This window comes from Giraffa tippelskirchi, chromosome 2 (assembly GCF_054371585.1).
Source record: "Giraffa tippelskirchi isolate mGirTip1 chromosome 2, T2T-mGirTip1v1.2.pri, whole genome shotgun sequence".
Lineage (NCBI taxonomy): Eukaryota > Metazoa > Chordata > Mammalia > Artiodactyla > Giraffidae > Giraffa > Giraffa tippelskirchi.
Genome location: NC_137276.1, coordinates 104204028 through 104221311, shown reverse-complemented (window position 1 = coordinate 104221311; position 17284 = coordinate 104204028). Strand labels below are relative to the sequence as shown.

Below are 17284 nucleotides of genomic sequence, written 5' to 3'. Positions count from 1 at the left end.
TCCGACTTTGTGGGACCCCACAGACGGCAGCCCACCAGGCTCCGCCGTCCCTGGGATTCTCCAGGCAAGAATACTGGAGTGAGTTGCCGTTTCCTTCTCCAGTGCATGAAAGGGAAAAGTGAAAGTGAAGTCGCTCAGTCGTCCCGACTCTTAGCGACCCCATGGACTGTAGCCCACCAGGCTCCTCCATCCATGGGATTTTCCAGGCAAGAGTACTGGAGTGGTGTGCCATTGCCTTCTCCGCTGCATATCTGAGGTTATTGATATTTCTCCCGGCAATCTTGATTCCAGCTTGTGTTTCTTCCAGCCCAGCGTTTCTCATGATGTACTCTGCATATAAGTTAAATAAGCAGGGTGACAATATACAGCCTTGACGTACTCCTTTTCCTATTTGAAACCAGTCTGTTGTTCCATGTCCAGTTCTAACTGTTGCTTCCTGACCTGCATACAGATTTCTCAAGAGACAGGTCAGATGGTCTGGTATTCCCATCTCTTTCAGAATTTTCCACAGTTTATTGTGATCCACACAGTCAAAGGCTTTGGCATAGTCAATAAAGCAGAAATAGATGTTTTTCTGGAACTCTCTTGCTTTTTCGATGATCCATCGGATGTTGGCAATTTGATCTCTGGTTCCTCTGCCTTTTCTAAAACCAGCTTGAACATCTGGAAGTTCATGGTTCACATATTGCTGAAGCCTGGCTTGGAGAATTTTGAGCATTACTTTACTAGTGTGTGAGATGAGTGCAATTGTGCAGTAGTTTGAGCGTTCTTTGTCATTGCCTTTCTTTGGGATTGGAATGAAAACTGACCTTGTCCAGTCCTGTGGCCACGGCTGAGTTTTCCAGATTTGTTGGCATATCGAGTGCAGCACTTTCACAGCATCATCTTTTAGGATTTGAAATAGCTCAACTGGAATTCCATCACCTCCACTAGTTTTGTTCGTAGTGATGCTTTCTAAGGCCCACTTGACTTCACATTCCAGGATGTCTGACTCTAGGTGAGTGATCACACCATCGTGATTGGTCTAATCAGAACTAATCATTAGGTTTTCTGGAAGGAACTCATAAGAGAGGACTCCCTTCCAGTCTCACCATGTACACAGCATCACTGTCTTTGGATGAAGACCAACCTTTGATATCGTTGGTGGTGGTTCATTTTGCTTGCCCCACAATCTCTTCCATTTCACATGATTGCGAAATATCCACTTTTCATCACTTGTCACAATTTGCTTTAAAAAACAGCTGTTTTCGTTATGTTTAAGTGAAGAATCGCTTGCAGAAATGCACACAAGAAGATTTTCTTTGCTTAGCTTAAGTGGCACCCAAATATCAAAGCAGTGAAGGTGACCAAGTGGGTGCAAATGATTTTCAGCATTTGATTTGGATATTTTAAATTTTTATTTATTTAATTTTGGTTGTACTGGGTCTTTATTGCTACTCAAGTACTTTCTCTAGTTGTGGTGACTGAGGGCTGTTCTTCACTGTAGTATGCAGGGTTTTTTTTGTGGTGGCTTTTCTTGTTACAGAGCACAGGGTCTAGGTGCTTGGGCTTCAGTAGTTGTGACACCCAGGCTCAGTAGTTGAGGCTCTCGGGCTCTAGAGTGCAGGCTCAGAAGTTGTGGCGCATGTGAAATCTTTCTGGACCAGGGATCAAAGCCATGTCCCCTGCATTGGCAGGCAGATTCTTATCCACTGTGCTACCAGGGAAGTCTTGATTTGGATATTTTGAGTATGTTGGCTGACTCCCTCACGGTATAGTTATTCCCAGTGTCTCACTTTGATCACTGTCAACTTCAGCTGGTCTGCCTGACCATGGAGCATCATCCCGTGAGAAACCTCCAGCACAAAACTTCACAAACCACTTTTGACACGTTTGGGATCAGTCACAGCACCTTCTCCATACACTGCACAAGTCTTTTGTGTTGGGTTTTTACTTTTCTTGAAATAATAAAGTGTAATATGCCAAAAATGTTGCTTTTTTCTCTATCTTCAATTTTAAAATGGCTACACAAAAATTCACCAATTTCAATAAGCTTTTTTTTTTTAATGCGTGCTGATGTGACAACTCTCACAAGACAATCTAACAAAATTACTTCGAATGAAGACAACTAAGCGCTGCTAAAGCTATCGTAATTGGGGAAACCAGTGAACTTTTTGGCCAACCCAATGATACATCTTGTTAAACATTTTTAAAAAATGAAGTTTTTTGTCGGGGGGGAATATTTATCTCTTCATTAAGTTCCATATAGGATTCAGAATTTAGTAAGTCCATGTTTTGGCCATACTCAGCTTAGAAAATTCTGTTATTTTGATTTGGCACAGCAGAAATCTCAAGATGGGGCCTTCCAGATGGTGCTGGCACTAGTGTTAAAGAACCCACCTGCTAATGCAGGAGACTTAAGAGATGCTAGTTCAGTGCCTGGGTTGGGACGATCTGGAGGAGGGCATGTCTACTCACTCCAGTATTCTTGCCTGGAGAATCCCATGGACAGAGGAGCCTGGCAGGCTACAGTTCATGGAGTCGCACAGTCAGACAAGACTGATGCGCACAAATCTCAAGATGCTTCAGAAGTCAGCTGATTTATGGATAAAGTCCCTGAGGATTTTGCTTTCTGTTTTTTACTCTTGTCAGATGATCTGATAATAGGTCTAGAAACAGCAAGAGAACTCTCTTATCAAAAAAATCAGAAATCTTATGGGAATTCCCTGGCAGTCCAGTGGTTAGCACTTTCATTGCCAGGGCTCGATCCCAAACAAGCAGACAATATCAGAAATGTTAGATTTTTTTTCTCCTGAATAATTTGTAATTTGGAAAAGCTTAAATGGTCTAGAAGGAGGGGTCATTGTTTTGCTAAGGGAGGATGAAAATGATGTTAATAGATGTATCTCTGTTGAACATAGCAGTCAGCATTAATAGCATTTTCTAGGCAAGCCTGGCTTGATTGAGATGGTTGGCGGGTTACTTTGTTACAGATACTCAGATTGGTAAACATGCTGTTAGGATTGGTGACATTGCATGTGGCACAATAGACTTATCAAATAAATTTGCTGAGAAGCAGTGGCTTAAGTAACAATAAAGATCTACAATGGTTTCTTAAATGTCTATAAATGGAATTGATGCAGGTGTCTGATGGTGTCACTAGAGTCAGTCCTTGCCTTTCTTCTTCAGCAGCCTTGCCATTTTGGTCTTTTTACCTCAGACTCTTAGTTTTTACACTGCTGGATGGTTTTTTGCAGTTCTTGCCACCATACCCTAGAAATGCTGGAAGGGAAGAATTCTTTCTTCCTGTGACTATTTAATTAGGGAGAATTTTTCCAGGAATGTTCCCTTGCCTCAGGAGATTTCTTCTCAGTTTCATTGGCCGGAACCATATCATGTGGTCTCTTGGTTATGAAAGAATCTGGAAAAGTGAGGTAATGCTGAAGTGGGGAGGTGATGGCTGTTGGGTAAGCAAGCAGTCACTGCTCTGAGAAGCTAGAGCTAGTTAACTTTCTGTAATTAAAATGCATTGAAGTGCTTTTACATGAAGATCTCATGCCAGCACTAGAATGTTTCTCTGCATAGGTCCTTTTGTCTATACTGTTAAGCTCTTTTTTCCTCTTATTTCTGTGGGAATATTCTGCCATTGATACTAAACTTGCACTTTTTAAATAAAGAAGAACGTCTGTCATCAGAAGCTGAGGAGAATTTAAGCAAGGAAGACACCAAATTTTGTAGTTTGTGTAAAAGGCAGTGCTTTCTGTCACTTCTTGTGTTTCATTGTTGTACTGTAATTTTCATTGTTACAGGAGTTATGATATGTAATTTACTTACACATTTTCCATTGCAGAATTTCTGGATGTAGCTTAAGATACTTTGAGGGAAAGGTAAAGGTCAGACAGGTACATCTTTAAGATATTAAATATTCATTTTAGATCCTGGTTAGATTACAGCATCGCAAACTTTACAGAACAAGCTACTTTTCCCCATAATTTTCCAATTAGGTTATCTAGACTCTACTCCCACTTTCTGTAACTGCTACCCAGGGCTTGAAGAGGCTCATGATCTCTATGACCAGAACTTGGTGATAATGACACAGTGATTCTAGGGTTGTGGCTGATAAACTTCCTGAAACTGAATATGGCTACAATTAACAAGATGGTAGAGGGATTGGCTGTTTGACCATTGGAGGGACTTAGTTTCTGGCCTGACTCCTGAGAACCTTGTATAACTGATTTACTGATTGAAGCTCTTGTTAGAAACTGTTACTAACGCTCCTATCTAGGACTTGAAAATATTAAAGGAAAGTTACCTATTTATTACTTATTATATTAATTTTGGAGAAGGCAATGGCACCCCACTCCAGTACTCTTGCCTGGAAAATCCCATGGGTGGAGGAGCCTGGTAGGCTGCAGACCCATGGGGTCGCTAGGAGTGGTACATGACTGAGCGACTTCACTTTCACTTTTCCCTTTCATGCACTGGAGAAGGAAATGGCAACCCACTCCAGTATTCTTGCCTCGAGAATCCCAGGGACGGCGGAGCCTGGTGGGCTGCCGTCTATGGGGTTGCACAGAGTTGGACACGACTGAAGCGACTTAGCAGTAGCAGCAGCAGCATATTAATTTTTGTCAGTATGATATTTTTTAAAATTCAGGACTGGTTTTTCTTCTTTTTGTCTATACTGGGAGTGGGACCATATTTTTCAGGTACATCTTATTTTGTACAAGAATAGGATGTCCCTCCCACCCCAGATCTCTGATCATTATTATTATTATTTTGATTTGGTTATGTTAGAATCTTCAGAAAAAATGCAGAGAATCTGTAATTCTCTTAATGAGAATTAATAGCTGCCATATGGAGTCCATATTCCTATAAGGACTTTATCTAGATCCACTTGCCTGTGTTGAAGCTTCCTATTATTTTAATGATCAGTTTTATTGCTTCTTCAATACAGGCAGTCTTTTACTGCATGTTTGTAAAGCTCTCTTGCCGTGTCACTTGAGAGAAAATAAGATTCTACCACTGGGAAACAATCTGTTTAAAATTTTCTATCCATACCTTTCCTCTCTGGAGAATTTTTTTTTATCCATAGCTTTTATAGCTGATCTTCAAAAACAAGTCTCCATTCAACTCTATCTGAGTTGGTTGTGTATATAGTTAAGAGTTCTCTATGCACCTAAATGGCTACCCTGGTGACTCAGAGGTAAAGAATCTGCTTGCAATGCAGAAGACTGGATTTGATTCTTGGGTTGGGAAGATTCCCTGGAGAAGGAAATGGCAACCCACTCCAGTATTCTTGCCTGGAAAATCCCATGGACAGAGGAGTCTGGCGGTCTGCAGACCATGGGGTCACAAGTAGCTGGACAGGACTGAGAGACTAACACTCACATCCACCTAAATAGTGGAAACCTCTATTAGAGAACTATTAGAGAAGTGTGATTTTCCACCTTATGAAAGTCATGTTGCCATTGCCCACAGTCATTTTATCTTAAATATTTAATCCATAGGATAGTTAATCCTTATGTTGTTCAGGTCACTCAGTACAATTGCTTTAATAGGGTTTTTGTTTTCAGGTTTTCTTTACTGACAAGGTCTTAGATCTTTGATTTTCTTGATCCTGTTGGAATTACCTTCTAGTTCCTCTTGTCTTCTTCTCCACTCTTATGATGAGCTAATTATCTGCAACAGTTCTTGAAGTTTTACATACTGACACTTCGCAGCAGAGTGCTAAGTGATATTGAATGCTTTTTTAAGGTCTCTCTGGGCTCTGATAAATACCTTTTGAGTTTTGCCTTGGAATATCTATTATGGTGGGAAATGTTAAGTCAGGTTGGAAAATTGAAGATGTCACCAGGGTTTATGAACAAAAACTTTATATTGAATCCAAGTTTATTTTACATTTGAATTCATGATTCAGAGCCAAAAGAGATTTATTAATAGAATTTGGTTTCAAATTTTTTTTGGAGTGGTGTTTCTCAAGGAGTTTGGAAATAACGTGGAGCATTGTTGGTGTCAGAATGGCGTGGGGAATATTTTTGGCATTAATGGAAGGGAGCAGAGATACTGTGTATCTTGAATGTGGGGACAGTCCTGACAGTGATGTTTTGTTAGAACTTCTCAATGCTGGTAGCATCACGATTGAGGAGCCCTTGGGATGAAGTGTTAAAATTTATGCCAAATCATATCAAGTAACATTAGTTTTTTTTTTTTTAAGATGTAGTTGACAGAGTAAACTGCATATAAAGTGTTTGAGTGATAGATTTAGATGTGTTACACCCATGAACCCATCACCACAGTGAAGATAGTGAACATACCTCTTAACACTCAAAGGTTTCCTCTTCATAATTCTTTCTGCTTCTCTTCCAGCCCCCAGTAACCTATGACCTGCTTTCTGTAACTATAAGTTAATTTGCATTTTCTGGAGTTTTATATAAATGAAATCATACAGCATGTGCTCTTTTTCTGGATTCTTTCCACAGTTATTTTGATATTCATCCATTAATTTGTGTTACTAAATTTCCTTATTGCCAAGTAGTATTCCATTGTACAGACACAGTAATGTGTCTAGTCATTCACCTGTTAATGGACATTTGAATTGTGTTCACTTTGGGGCTCTTGAGAAGAAAGCTGTTCAAGAATATTCATGTGCAAACCTTTACATGAACATATGCTTCCTTTTTTCTTGTGTAAACACCTACGAATATTATAGCTGGATAAAATGGTTATGTATGTGTTACTATTAAAGACACTATCCCACTGTTTTCCAAAGTGATTGTACTGTTTTCACTTTCCACCACCACTTTCTACATTCTTGTGATCTTGGTCTGGTCAGTTTTTTAAATTTTAGCTTTTTAAGTAGATGTGTAGTGATATCTCATTATGGTTTTAATTTGTATTTCATCTATTACCAGTGATGTTGAACATCTTTCAGTGTGTTTGTTTGCCATCTGTATGTCTTCATTGGTGAGGTATCTACTCAAATCATTCTTAAAAATTAGGTTTTTAAAAATTTATTGTCTTGATAGTTCTTTATGTATTCTGGTTATGAGTCCTTTATCAGATACATACTTTGCAAATATTTTCTTTCAGCCTGTGGTTGTTTTTTCATCCTCTTAACAATATCTATTGAAAAACCAGAACTTGTTTTGGTGAAGTATACTTGATCGATCTGTTCTTTTGTGGATTTTGTTTTTGGTGTCATTTTTGAAATCTTTGCTTAATGTCAGGTCATAAAGATTTTTCTCTGAAGTTTTCTTTTATAGATTTTACAGTTTTAGATGATACATTTAGATCTATGATATGTCTTGAGATAATCTTTGTTTATGGTATCATGTACATATTAAAGTTAATTACCTGGTGGCTCAGATGGTAAAGAATCTGCCTCCAATGTGAAGACCCAGGTTTGATCCCTGGTTTGGGAAGATCCCCTGGAGAAGGGAATGGCTACCCACTCCAGTATTCTTGCTTGGAGAATTCCATGAACAGGAGCCTGGTGGGCTACAAACTGGGGTCGCAAAGAGTTGGACATGACTGAGCAACTGACACTTTCACTTTCATTATTATTATAATTATTTTGACAAATGGATATTCCCTTGTTCTGACACCAATTTCGAAAAGATTTATCTTTTCTTTTTGCACCTTTGCTAAAAATCAGTTGTTCTTATATAACAGGTCCCGAAATCAGGTGGTTAGTCCTCAATTTTGCTCTTTTTTAAACCTGCTTTGGCTTTTCTAAGCTGTTTGCATATACATTTTAGAATAAAATTTTCAATTTCTAACAATAACAAAAAAAAGCCTACTGGGATTTTGGTTGGGATGGCTTTGAATCTGTAGATTAATTTACTGCTTATTTTGTTTTTTAATTTCTCTCAGCAGCATTTTGTAGTTTTCTTTGTATATATTTCTCACATGTTTTGTCAAACTTGTCCCTAAGTATTTGTTTTTTGAAACTCTTGTAAAAAATGTTGTTTTCAAAACTTGCTCTCCAATCAGGTCTTGTCCAATAAGCATGTGGCTCCTGACCATCTGTTGCAAATCTGCCAACGCATCGGTCCCATGCTGGATAAAGAGATCCCACCCAGCATTTCAAGAGTCACTTCTTTACTTGGGGCAGGAAGGCAGTCTTTGCTACGTACAGCAAAAGGTACCTTAATTTGAAGAAGTGTTCTGCTTTGTATTACTAGCTTAATAATTACTATAATTGTGAAGTAATGTAAGCATTGTGGAAGAAAGGTGATATGTAACTAAAAACCATATTGTGGACTATAAAATTCTCTGCATTTAGCCTAGGCATTGAATTCTATTACGTCAGTGTTTAATGGGTCCTTCTGCATTTTAAAAAATGATAAAGGTATAGATGTTAAGCTCAAAAGCTTGAATTTATTCTGAGATGTGTTTGAGGTTTTATCAATGTGAGTTCTTAATTTTCCATTTTGTAGCTCACTTATAACTTCATTGAATGTAATTGTATGTGTCTAATAAACTCTTAAAATGCTAGAAGTATTTCATTTGATATTTAGATTCTGCAAGCCCTTTGTTATAAGGGGAAGTGATTTTCTAAATTTGGTAGCATTTTGAAAATGAGCACCAAAAATGTACAATTGCATGGTTCTTTTTCCACCAATTTAATTTTTTGCGAAATTGTGTGGTAGCAAAATGTTTGGAATTGCTGTTTTTCTGTTAGCTTAGTATAAATCGCTTAGACTGAGTATATGTATGTGATACGATCTATGTATACAACATGGCTTAACTGCTAATGGGCAAGAATGTTGGCTCTTCTGATCCTGAGTATCCGTCACGTTCATCCCTCACGATTATTTTTAAGATCTGTTGCTGTTGTGATGCTGCCTCTTAGATGCTCCACCAGTATAAAGTTTGACTGAGAAAGAACAACCCTTCCTCTTGGTTCCATACCAGACTGGTTTGTCAGCTTTAGTTGTTTTTCAGTGCTCTACGTAGTCACGCCACACTGTGGCTCGAATCAGGAAACTGTTCATATTCCTCCTATTTCTGTGTTCTACTCACCTTGTAATTATTCTATTTTAGGTTATATAGTAGTTGCTTGGGTAGCCTGTTTTCTTCTGTTTTCTTTACTCGTGTCAAGCTCAATGTTGTTTTGTGATGAGCACTGCTTTAGAACTGGCAGACTGTAGAAGAAGCTCTTCAGCAAGCTGTCCTAGGGTAGGGACTATATTTCTCTGTTTGTTTGTACTAGTGACATGAAAGGATGCCTTGTAACTGATAATGATAGTGGTAATGAATTCATTCCTGTAAAACATGATATGCCTGTTAGTTTGGGGCACCCGAGGCTCAGTGGAGGTTTATATAATGCCTTTCTTCCCTTCCTCCTTCAGTTGTGCAGAAGCTAATTTCTAGCACATCATACTCTATGCTCTGCTGCTATCTCCTCTAGAGAGGGTTAGACAGTTTCCTTTGTATATTTGCTAAGAGAGATAGGACTTCAGAATTAAGTGTTCAGGCTCACAGGTCCTACATGTGCTCTTGTGTAAAGGATTGTCTATGATCCTAAAACAAGAGGAAAGCCATTTGTCAGTACTTTCTAAGGAGATTAAAAGTCATGGTAATATTGGCCAGCATTAATTTTAAACTCAGTAACATTTAAATAATTAAGTCAAGGATTTTCATATAAATGAAAAAAAATAAAATTTTCTTTACAAAAAAGTTCATTTTGGGAAAATTGGATCAGTTGCAATTAAGACTTATCACTAATGATTGTATGGTGTAATTCTGTGATGAAAATAAAAATCCATTTGGCATTGAGTAGGACTTGGAGTCAAAAGATCTGGTTTTATGGTCCATCTTGACAAGTCATTTGCAGTGGATCTCTTTAAAGGTCCTGGAACCTTTGAGCCTCAGTTACCTCACTTGTAAATTGGTGATAATACCTACCTCACAGGGTTGTTGTGAGGATTCAATGAGATAATGTATGTGGAAAGCACTTTGTAAATTGTAAAGTGCTACACAAATGTTAGTTGTTGTTGTTGTATCTGAGATGTCTTAAATTTTTTTTTTTTTCCTTCAGAAATAGTCTAATAAACCTCTAGGGCTTTTCTGTTAAAGTATATTAGCTGGTAAACCTTTTAATAAACAGTTTATTACAATATACGTAAGTATTCTATAAAATCTTTCTTGGGGTTAACTTTCAAGATTTTATGTGTATCTAAAATTCATTTTAAAGACTGCAGGCACACAGTTTGGAAGGGCTCTGCCTTTGCTGCTCTTCATAGAGGAAGACCTCCTGAAATGCCGGTGAATTATGGTTCCCCACCAAATCTTGGTAAGTGAGGTTGACTTTTCAGTTGCCCAAAATAATTTTTTAATTTCTTGACCAACTTTGTAACTGCTGTATTAAAACTTTAAAGGAGGTGCTGGTAATGTTTCAGATAATTGCTTTCCTAAAATCATTACTAAAAGTAATAAAAGGTAATGAAAAACAATTTTATTTAATAAGTCTGTACTAGTGCTTATAGTAGAACAGAATTGGGAAGAAACTTCATCATTAGGATTTCTCAAATGTTAATTTTTGTGGCCCTCTAGAAATTGTTTTGGAGTTTTTCTTAGCTTCTCACATACTGGCTTCTGAACTTAACCATTTTCGTGTTTTTATTTCCTAGTGGAGATCCATCGAGGAAAACAGCTCACAGGGTGTTCCACTTTTAGTACAGCATTTCCAGGAGCTATGTATCAGCACATAAAAATGCACAGGAGGATTCTCGGACATCTGTCTGCTGTTTACTGTGTAGCATTTGATAGGACAGGACATAGAATCTTTACAGTGAGTTACCATTTTAAAGTCAATTTGGTATCATCTTGAGCACTTTAGTGTGCCTCATGATTATCTGGGAAAGCTTAATTAAACATGTCTTTTCCCTTTCTCAGAAATTTTGACTTGGTCTGGTGTGGGGTCCTTGCATTTTTGCATTTTTATTAAGTGTCTCCTGTGATTCTGAAGCAGATAATCAGGCTTTGTATGGTGTTTGTGGATCACCTCCAGCTCATTCTAGACCTACTGAATTAGATTCTAGTGTGTATTAACCAAAAACAATCCAAAAAATCCCCCTACATTAATCAGAAAGACCCTCTCCCTTCAAAATCCAAATGTCTACAGGTGATTCATATTCACATTGATTACTCGTGATCTGGGGAAATTGATTAACACTGAAAGATTATTTTATAATTATTGTAAAACTACATGTAAATTTTTGGAATTTAACTTACCATTTCAGTGTTTCAAGGGAAAGTTAGGATGGATAAGAAGTTTAGATTTCATTTTTCCATTGTTGAGATTCACAGTTGATACTCAGATATTTTCTGGATGGATGAATACTGGATGGTACTATAAATTTGAGACTCTGTTACTTAGTTATTTAAAATGAGGGCTTTAGTCCCATTATTTTTTGTTTTTGGAATTGCCACTTATTCAACTTGTGAAACAGAACTGTCCTAACTTACTTATCAAGTTATTTAACTTTATGTGAACTAAACAAACATTTAACTTTGTTAACTGAAATGGGTGAGCCTTGAACTTTTAGTTGGACTTACTACATGGCAGAGAATTTGGAGAAAATAGTATTTATAATAGGTCTAAGCCATAGAAATGAAAACTTCAAGAATGTGTCTTTTCTATTAATTGATTTGAAGAAAAAAAAAACATTGTAAGTGTTCTTGGCCATCAGATTCATTATTTACAGAGTATTCTACAATTGGAAAGAGAGGAGGAGATACAGACATTTAATTTGTGTGACAAGTGAATGTTATTTTTTTTAATGAAATATAAGACTTGCTGTATTAACATTTTATCTTGGGGTATATTTTTTCTTAGGGTTCAGATGATTGTTTGGTGAAGATTTGGTCAACACACAATGGCCGCCTATTGTCCACATTAAGAGGTCATTCTGCAGAAATTTCAGATATGGCAGTAAACTATGAGAATACAATGATTGCTGCAGGGAGCTGTGATAAAATAATTAGAGTGTGGTGCCTGAGAACCTGCGCTCCAGTTGCTGTGCTCCAGGGACACACGGGGTCAATTACATCTTTACAGGTAAAACCCCCTTTACTGTGCACATTTGCGTACTGTCTCCTTTTCTTTTAAATGGTCATTATCTTTGGAGATGAGAAATAGTAAGATGTTTGGTAATTACATGATCTATTTCAAATTTAGTAATCAGGAAAAATATAATCAATTATAGTTCCATGAATCTTAGAAGGGTGATGTAATAGATACCTAATGTAGTTAAGAGCTTTACTGGGATGACTTACTATTTCCTTTAGGTTTACAGTTGAACTGAGTGAGTGGCAGTTATACACTCATGGTGACAGATTAATAATTTTTCTCTTTTAAAATCTGGATTTTGATAAGTTGATTAAATTGGATGAACTATGTTGTTTCCTTTATCGTGGATATTAATTTTGAACCGTATAGATGGTAGACAAAATAGTATGATGAGCCTTTATGTGTGCATCATCCCTGGCCAGTTCTTCTTCATCCATTTCACCTTGTACCTAAAGCAAATGCTAGATTTCATATCATTTCATCTGTAAATACTTCAGTATGTCTACTGTGTTTTATTAAAAACACAACCAAAAACATTATCATCGCACTTGTTTGTTGATGTTTAGATTTCAAATAGTTTAATAAATGGGCTTCCCTGGTGGTTCAGCTGGTTAAGAATCTGCCTGCAATGTGGGAGACCTGGGTTCAATCCCTGGATTGGGAAGATCCCTGGAGAAGGGAAAGGCTACCCACTCTGGTATTCTGGCCTGGAGAGTTCCATGGACTGTATAGTCTGTGGGGTCGCAAAGAGTCGGACATGACTCTTTCATAAATAGCATTATTTTATTTAGTTTGTTTGAATTAGGAACCAAAGTCAATACCTTACAATTGGTTGCTATACATTAAAATAATTTTACAACAAGTTGCACCATCTTGTTCAATTTTTTTGCGGTTTCTGTTTTGAGGAAATTGGGTTTATAGAGTTCCCACAGTTTGGGTACCATTTGCATCCTTGTAGAGTAGATTAACATATTTCTTTATGTTTCTTGTAAGTTGGTTGTTGGATCCGGAGTAGTAGTTTTATTTAATGTGTATGAGAGTCACTTGGAGGCTTTGTTTAAAACACAGATTGCTAGGCCCCACTGCCTAAGATTTTGTTTGATTCAGAATGTTGGAGGTAGGTGAGGATCATTGATTGAAATTAAAGGAGGCTTGGTTACCTTGATGTATATGCTCTTCCAGGTGGTCTCTCTGAAGTTGCCTTAGATACATTAGTTCCAAGAATGGTAATATTCAGTCACTTTTTAGAAATTACGTTTTGTTAGTAGGTAATGATTTATAAGGCCTTTTAAGGCATGTTGGTGCCTCTGATTTGAGTTCGATTAAAACAAGGAGAGTGGTTTAATTTTCATATGTGAATTTACCCAGGCTGTATGTTGAGTGGTCTATAAATAGATTTGGTGTGAAGTTCTGTGATAAAAGTGACTTTTCTCAACTCCTGTGGTCAATATTCTTAAAGAACAGAGACTGCAAACTTGTTTTTTACGGATGACAACTAAAATTGGATTGTTTTACTTTGAATATTGGAGGAAAATCTTTGATTTGCCTATTTATTTTTTGACAATGAGTATATTATTCTCTAGAGGACTTTATAGGTTAAAAATTAATTCAAATCCCAGCTATGTTCCACAGGTTTTAAAATTTTAAAGTTTGTTATGAACTTATAGACAGTATCACAGCAAATAAGAACATTTATAGTAAGTAGTTTGTGAGCGTATCTGTCTTAAAACCGTTACGGAATTGTTCAGTCTGAGAGTGAAGCTCTGGTCTTCAATGAAAGCCCATTGTTTTGATAATAGGGGCCCATGTGTATTTATCACCTACCAAATATAACAGAAAATTTACTTGTGTGGTAGTAAGTTTTTATACATCAGAAGGCTTATCTGTACTTGCTGGTGGTTGCTCTGAAGTTCAAAGACAAACAAGTACATGATACATTAATCTTTTTCATGTTCTTTGTCCTGTTGTTATTGGTATATATAAACCATCCTAATTGTAGTAACGGCTTCCTTTTTTTATTAAAAAAAGATAAGTAATATTGTTTGCCAAAAAAATTAGTAGTTAATAGCAAATAATATTTAAAACTTCCATAATCTTACCATTTAGAATAATCACTGTCAGTATTTCAGTACATAAACTTTCTCATGGGTAGCAGTATACAATATCACTTATAATTTACATTCTCAGTAGTGTTAGTATTAGACTTACTGGGTTAGAGTTAGAACCTTTTGTCTAAGAGTTATCAAGTAACATTCTTGAGGAGTAAGAGACATAGTGCATAGCTGGAAACTATTAATAGAAAAGTTGGATGAAGGTGAAAAAGTATCCAAAGTACCAATCAGTTCCATCGCTTAGTCGTGTCCGACTCCTTGCGACCTCATGGGCTGTAGCACGCCAGGCTTATCTGTCCATCACCAACTCCCAGAGCTTGCTCAAACTCGTGTTCATCGAGTCAGTGATGCCATCCAACCATCTCATCCTCTGTTGTCCCCTTCTCCTCCTGCCTTCAATCTTTACCAGCATCAGAGTCATTTCTAAGGAGTCAGTTCTTTGCCTCAGGTGGCCAAAGTATTGGAGTTTCAGCTTCAGCATCAGTCCTTCCAATGAATATTCAGGACTGATTTCCTTTAGGATTAACTGGTTTGATTTCCTTGCAGTCCAGGGGACTCTCAAGAGTCTTCAACAACACAGTTCAAAAGCATCAATTTCTCGGCGATCAGCTTTCTTTGTGGTCCAACTTGCATATCCATACATGACTACTGGAAAAACCATAGCTTTTGACTAGAGGGACCTTTGTTGGCAAAGTAATGTCTCTGCTTTTTAATATGCTGTCTAGGTTGGTCATAGCTTTTCTTCCAAGGAGCAGGCGTCTTTTAATTTCATGGCTGCAGTCACTATCTGCAGTGATTTTGGAGCCCAAGAAAATAAAGTCTGTCACAGTTTCCATTTCCATTCCATTCCACAAAGTACTAACATAGTGAGAAATTATGTAGCCAAGATATGGAAAGCCCAGAGCGAGGAACCTTGAATTTGAAGGCATTTAGCAGTTTCATAGGTGACTGAGAAGCTTAGCAGAAATTTTGACAGACTTATAGGGTTGGGGAGGATATATCTTGGAAATATCCATGCATAGTAAATTCAGCTATTGGTGAAATTTCATCAGAGAACTAGAATTAGTAAAAAGGAAATTTGATAACTGAAGCGTACAACTGAATTTAGTAGTTCAATAGATGGTTTTAACAGCAGACTAGATTCTACTATGGAGAAGGCAGTGGCAACCCACTCGAGTATCCTTGCCTGGAAAATCCCATGGATGGAGGAGCCTGGTAGGTTGCAGTCCATGGGGTCGCTATGAGTCAGACACGACTGAGCGACTTCACTTTCACTTTTCACTTTCATGCACTGGAGAAGGAAATGGAAACCCACTCCAGTGGGTTGCCTGGAGAATCCCAGGGACGGCGGAGCCTGGTGGGCTGCCACCTATGGGGTCGCACAGAGTTGGACACGACTGAAGTGACTTAGCAGCAGCAGCAGATTCTACTAAGGAAATCAAAGATAGAATTAATGAGTTGGCAATGAGGCCAGAGAAAATAAACAAATGGAAGCACAGAGTGAAGAGTTTAGAATGTACCAAAAGAGGTTAATAGGAAATGCTGAAAAGATTCCACATGTGTATACATATATATGTACCGTATGTGTAACTGAAATTCCTGAAGGAGAGAATGAAGCAAAAGCTGTGTTTGTAGTGATAATAGCTGAGAAGTTTGCAAAATACACTAAAGAAATAAAGCCACAGATTGAAGAAACACTAAGGTTCTGAACAAAGTAAATATACAGTAAATATACAGAAAACTACAACTATCGAACATCACAGTAAAAGTTTTAAAACCAAAGACAAAAGAGAAATCTTAAAGTAATCAGAGGGTATAATACAAAAGGAGCAAGACTGATGGCCAACTTCTCAGTAGAAGCAGTGGAGGTTCATAGACAAAGGAGTGCTTTTCTGAGAGTGCTGATAGGAAATGACTGCAGGTCAAGAATTCTGAACCTACTGAAAATCCACTGAAGTGCAGTAAACACGTGTTCAGACAGATGCAGAGTTTCTTAGTGATGGGACAGCACTAAGGGGAATTTGAAATAGAATACTATTTCAATACGCTTACTCCTTGGAAGAAAAGCTATGACCAACCTAGACAGCTTATTAAAAAGCAGAGACATTACTTTACCAACAAAGGTCGTCCCTCTAGTCAAAAGCTATGGTTTTTCCAGTAGTCATGTATGGATGTGCAGAGAAGGAATGTGATCCCAGGCTTGGAGTAATAAGAAGGAATGAGGAATTGAAAAAAAAAAGAAAATGTGTATGGGTAAATGGAAATAAACATTGACTACCTGCAACAAATATCATTTCTTAGGGTTTTAGATTATATATAGAATTAAACTGACAGTAATAAGACCTCATGTGTTAGGAGGTAACTTCAGTATTAGTATAGATTTTTCTGTTGCTATCACATAGCACATTCCCTCTCTCTTCGGTAGTTTTGTTCATCTTACTCCTTTGCTGAGTGTGTTTTTCTTGTTTTCCTTATAATTCCCTCTCTATCTTTGAAGCTGCCTTGGATGTCTCTGGACCAAATGGATCTTCCTTTCTCTAGCTTGTTTGTGTAGCACAGTTGCTGCTTTATTAAACACAAGTGTTAACCCTATTCTGAAGTTACAATATAATTCTTTTGTTGTAATACTTACGGTTTTGTTATTTAAATATTTAAAATGTTGATCACTTGAAATTTATTCTGCTTTATAGTCTGAAGGATGGATCCATTTTTCCCCAGATTGTTGCATAGTTGTCCCTTTACAATTTATGCATTTATGGTCCATTGTTTCCCCATCTGACTGAGATGGCTCCTTTGTTGTACGTCTTGTGTATTAGGGTCCAGTTCGGACTTCACAGTTTTCCGTTGGTCTTTCTGTCATAATGTACGTACTGTGTCCCATAGTTTTAATTACTGAGGCTTTGTGGTAGGTCTCACATCAACAGGACTAGATCTTTACTTTCTCTTCATGAAAGTTTTTCTGACCGTTCTTATTAGTTTCCAAAATAATCTTTTATTGAGATCACATTACATTTATAAATTAGAGATAGACTCTCTTTTTTTTATTGGTTATGAGTTCTCACTGTAGTATCACCTGTATTTTGGATTTCTTGTGTTTTACTCAAAGTGTCAATTG

The 17284-nt window shown here is 37.4% G+C and overlaps 1 protein-coding gene across 1 annotated transcript in view; it reads left to right on the top strand.

Annotated features, from left to right (window-relative positions):
• Window positions 1-17284, top strand: part of BRWD1 (bromodomain and WD repeat domain containing 1) — a 120102-nt gene that overhangs the window by 13636 nt on the left and 89182 nt on the right. Inside the window, exons 5-8 of the mRNA XM_081569894.1 lie at window positions 7975-8125; window positions 10181-10279; window positions 10617-10777; window positions 11825-12046. Of these exons, the coding sequence (XP_081426020.1) occupies window positions 7975-8125; window positions 10181-10279; window positions 10617-10777; window positions 11825-12046 (633 nt within the window). The remainder of the gene's footprint in view (window positions 1-7974; window positions 8126-10180; window positions 10280-10616; window positions 10778-11824; window positions 12047-17284) is intronic.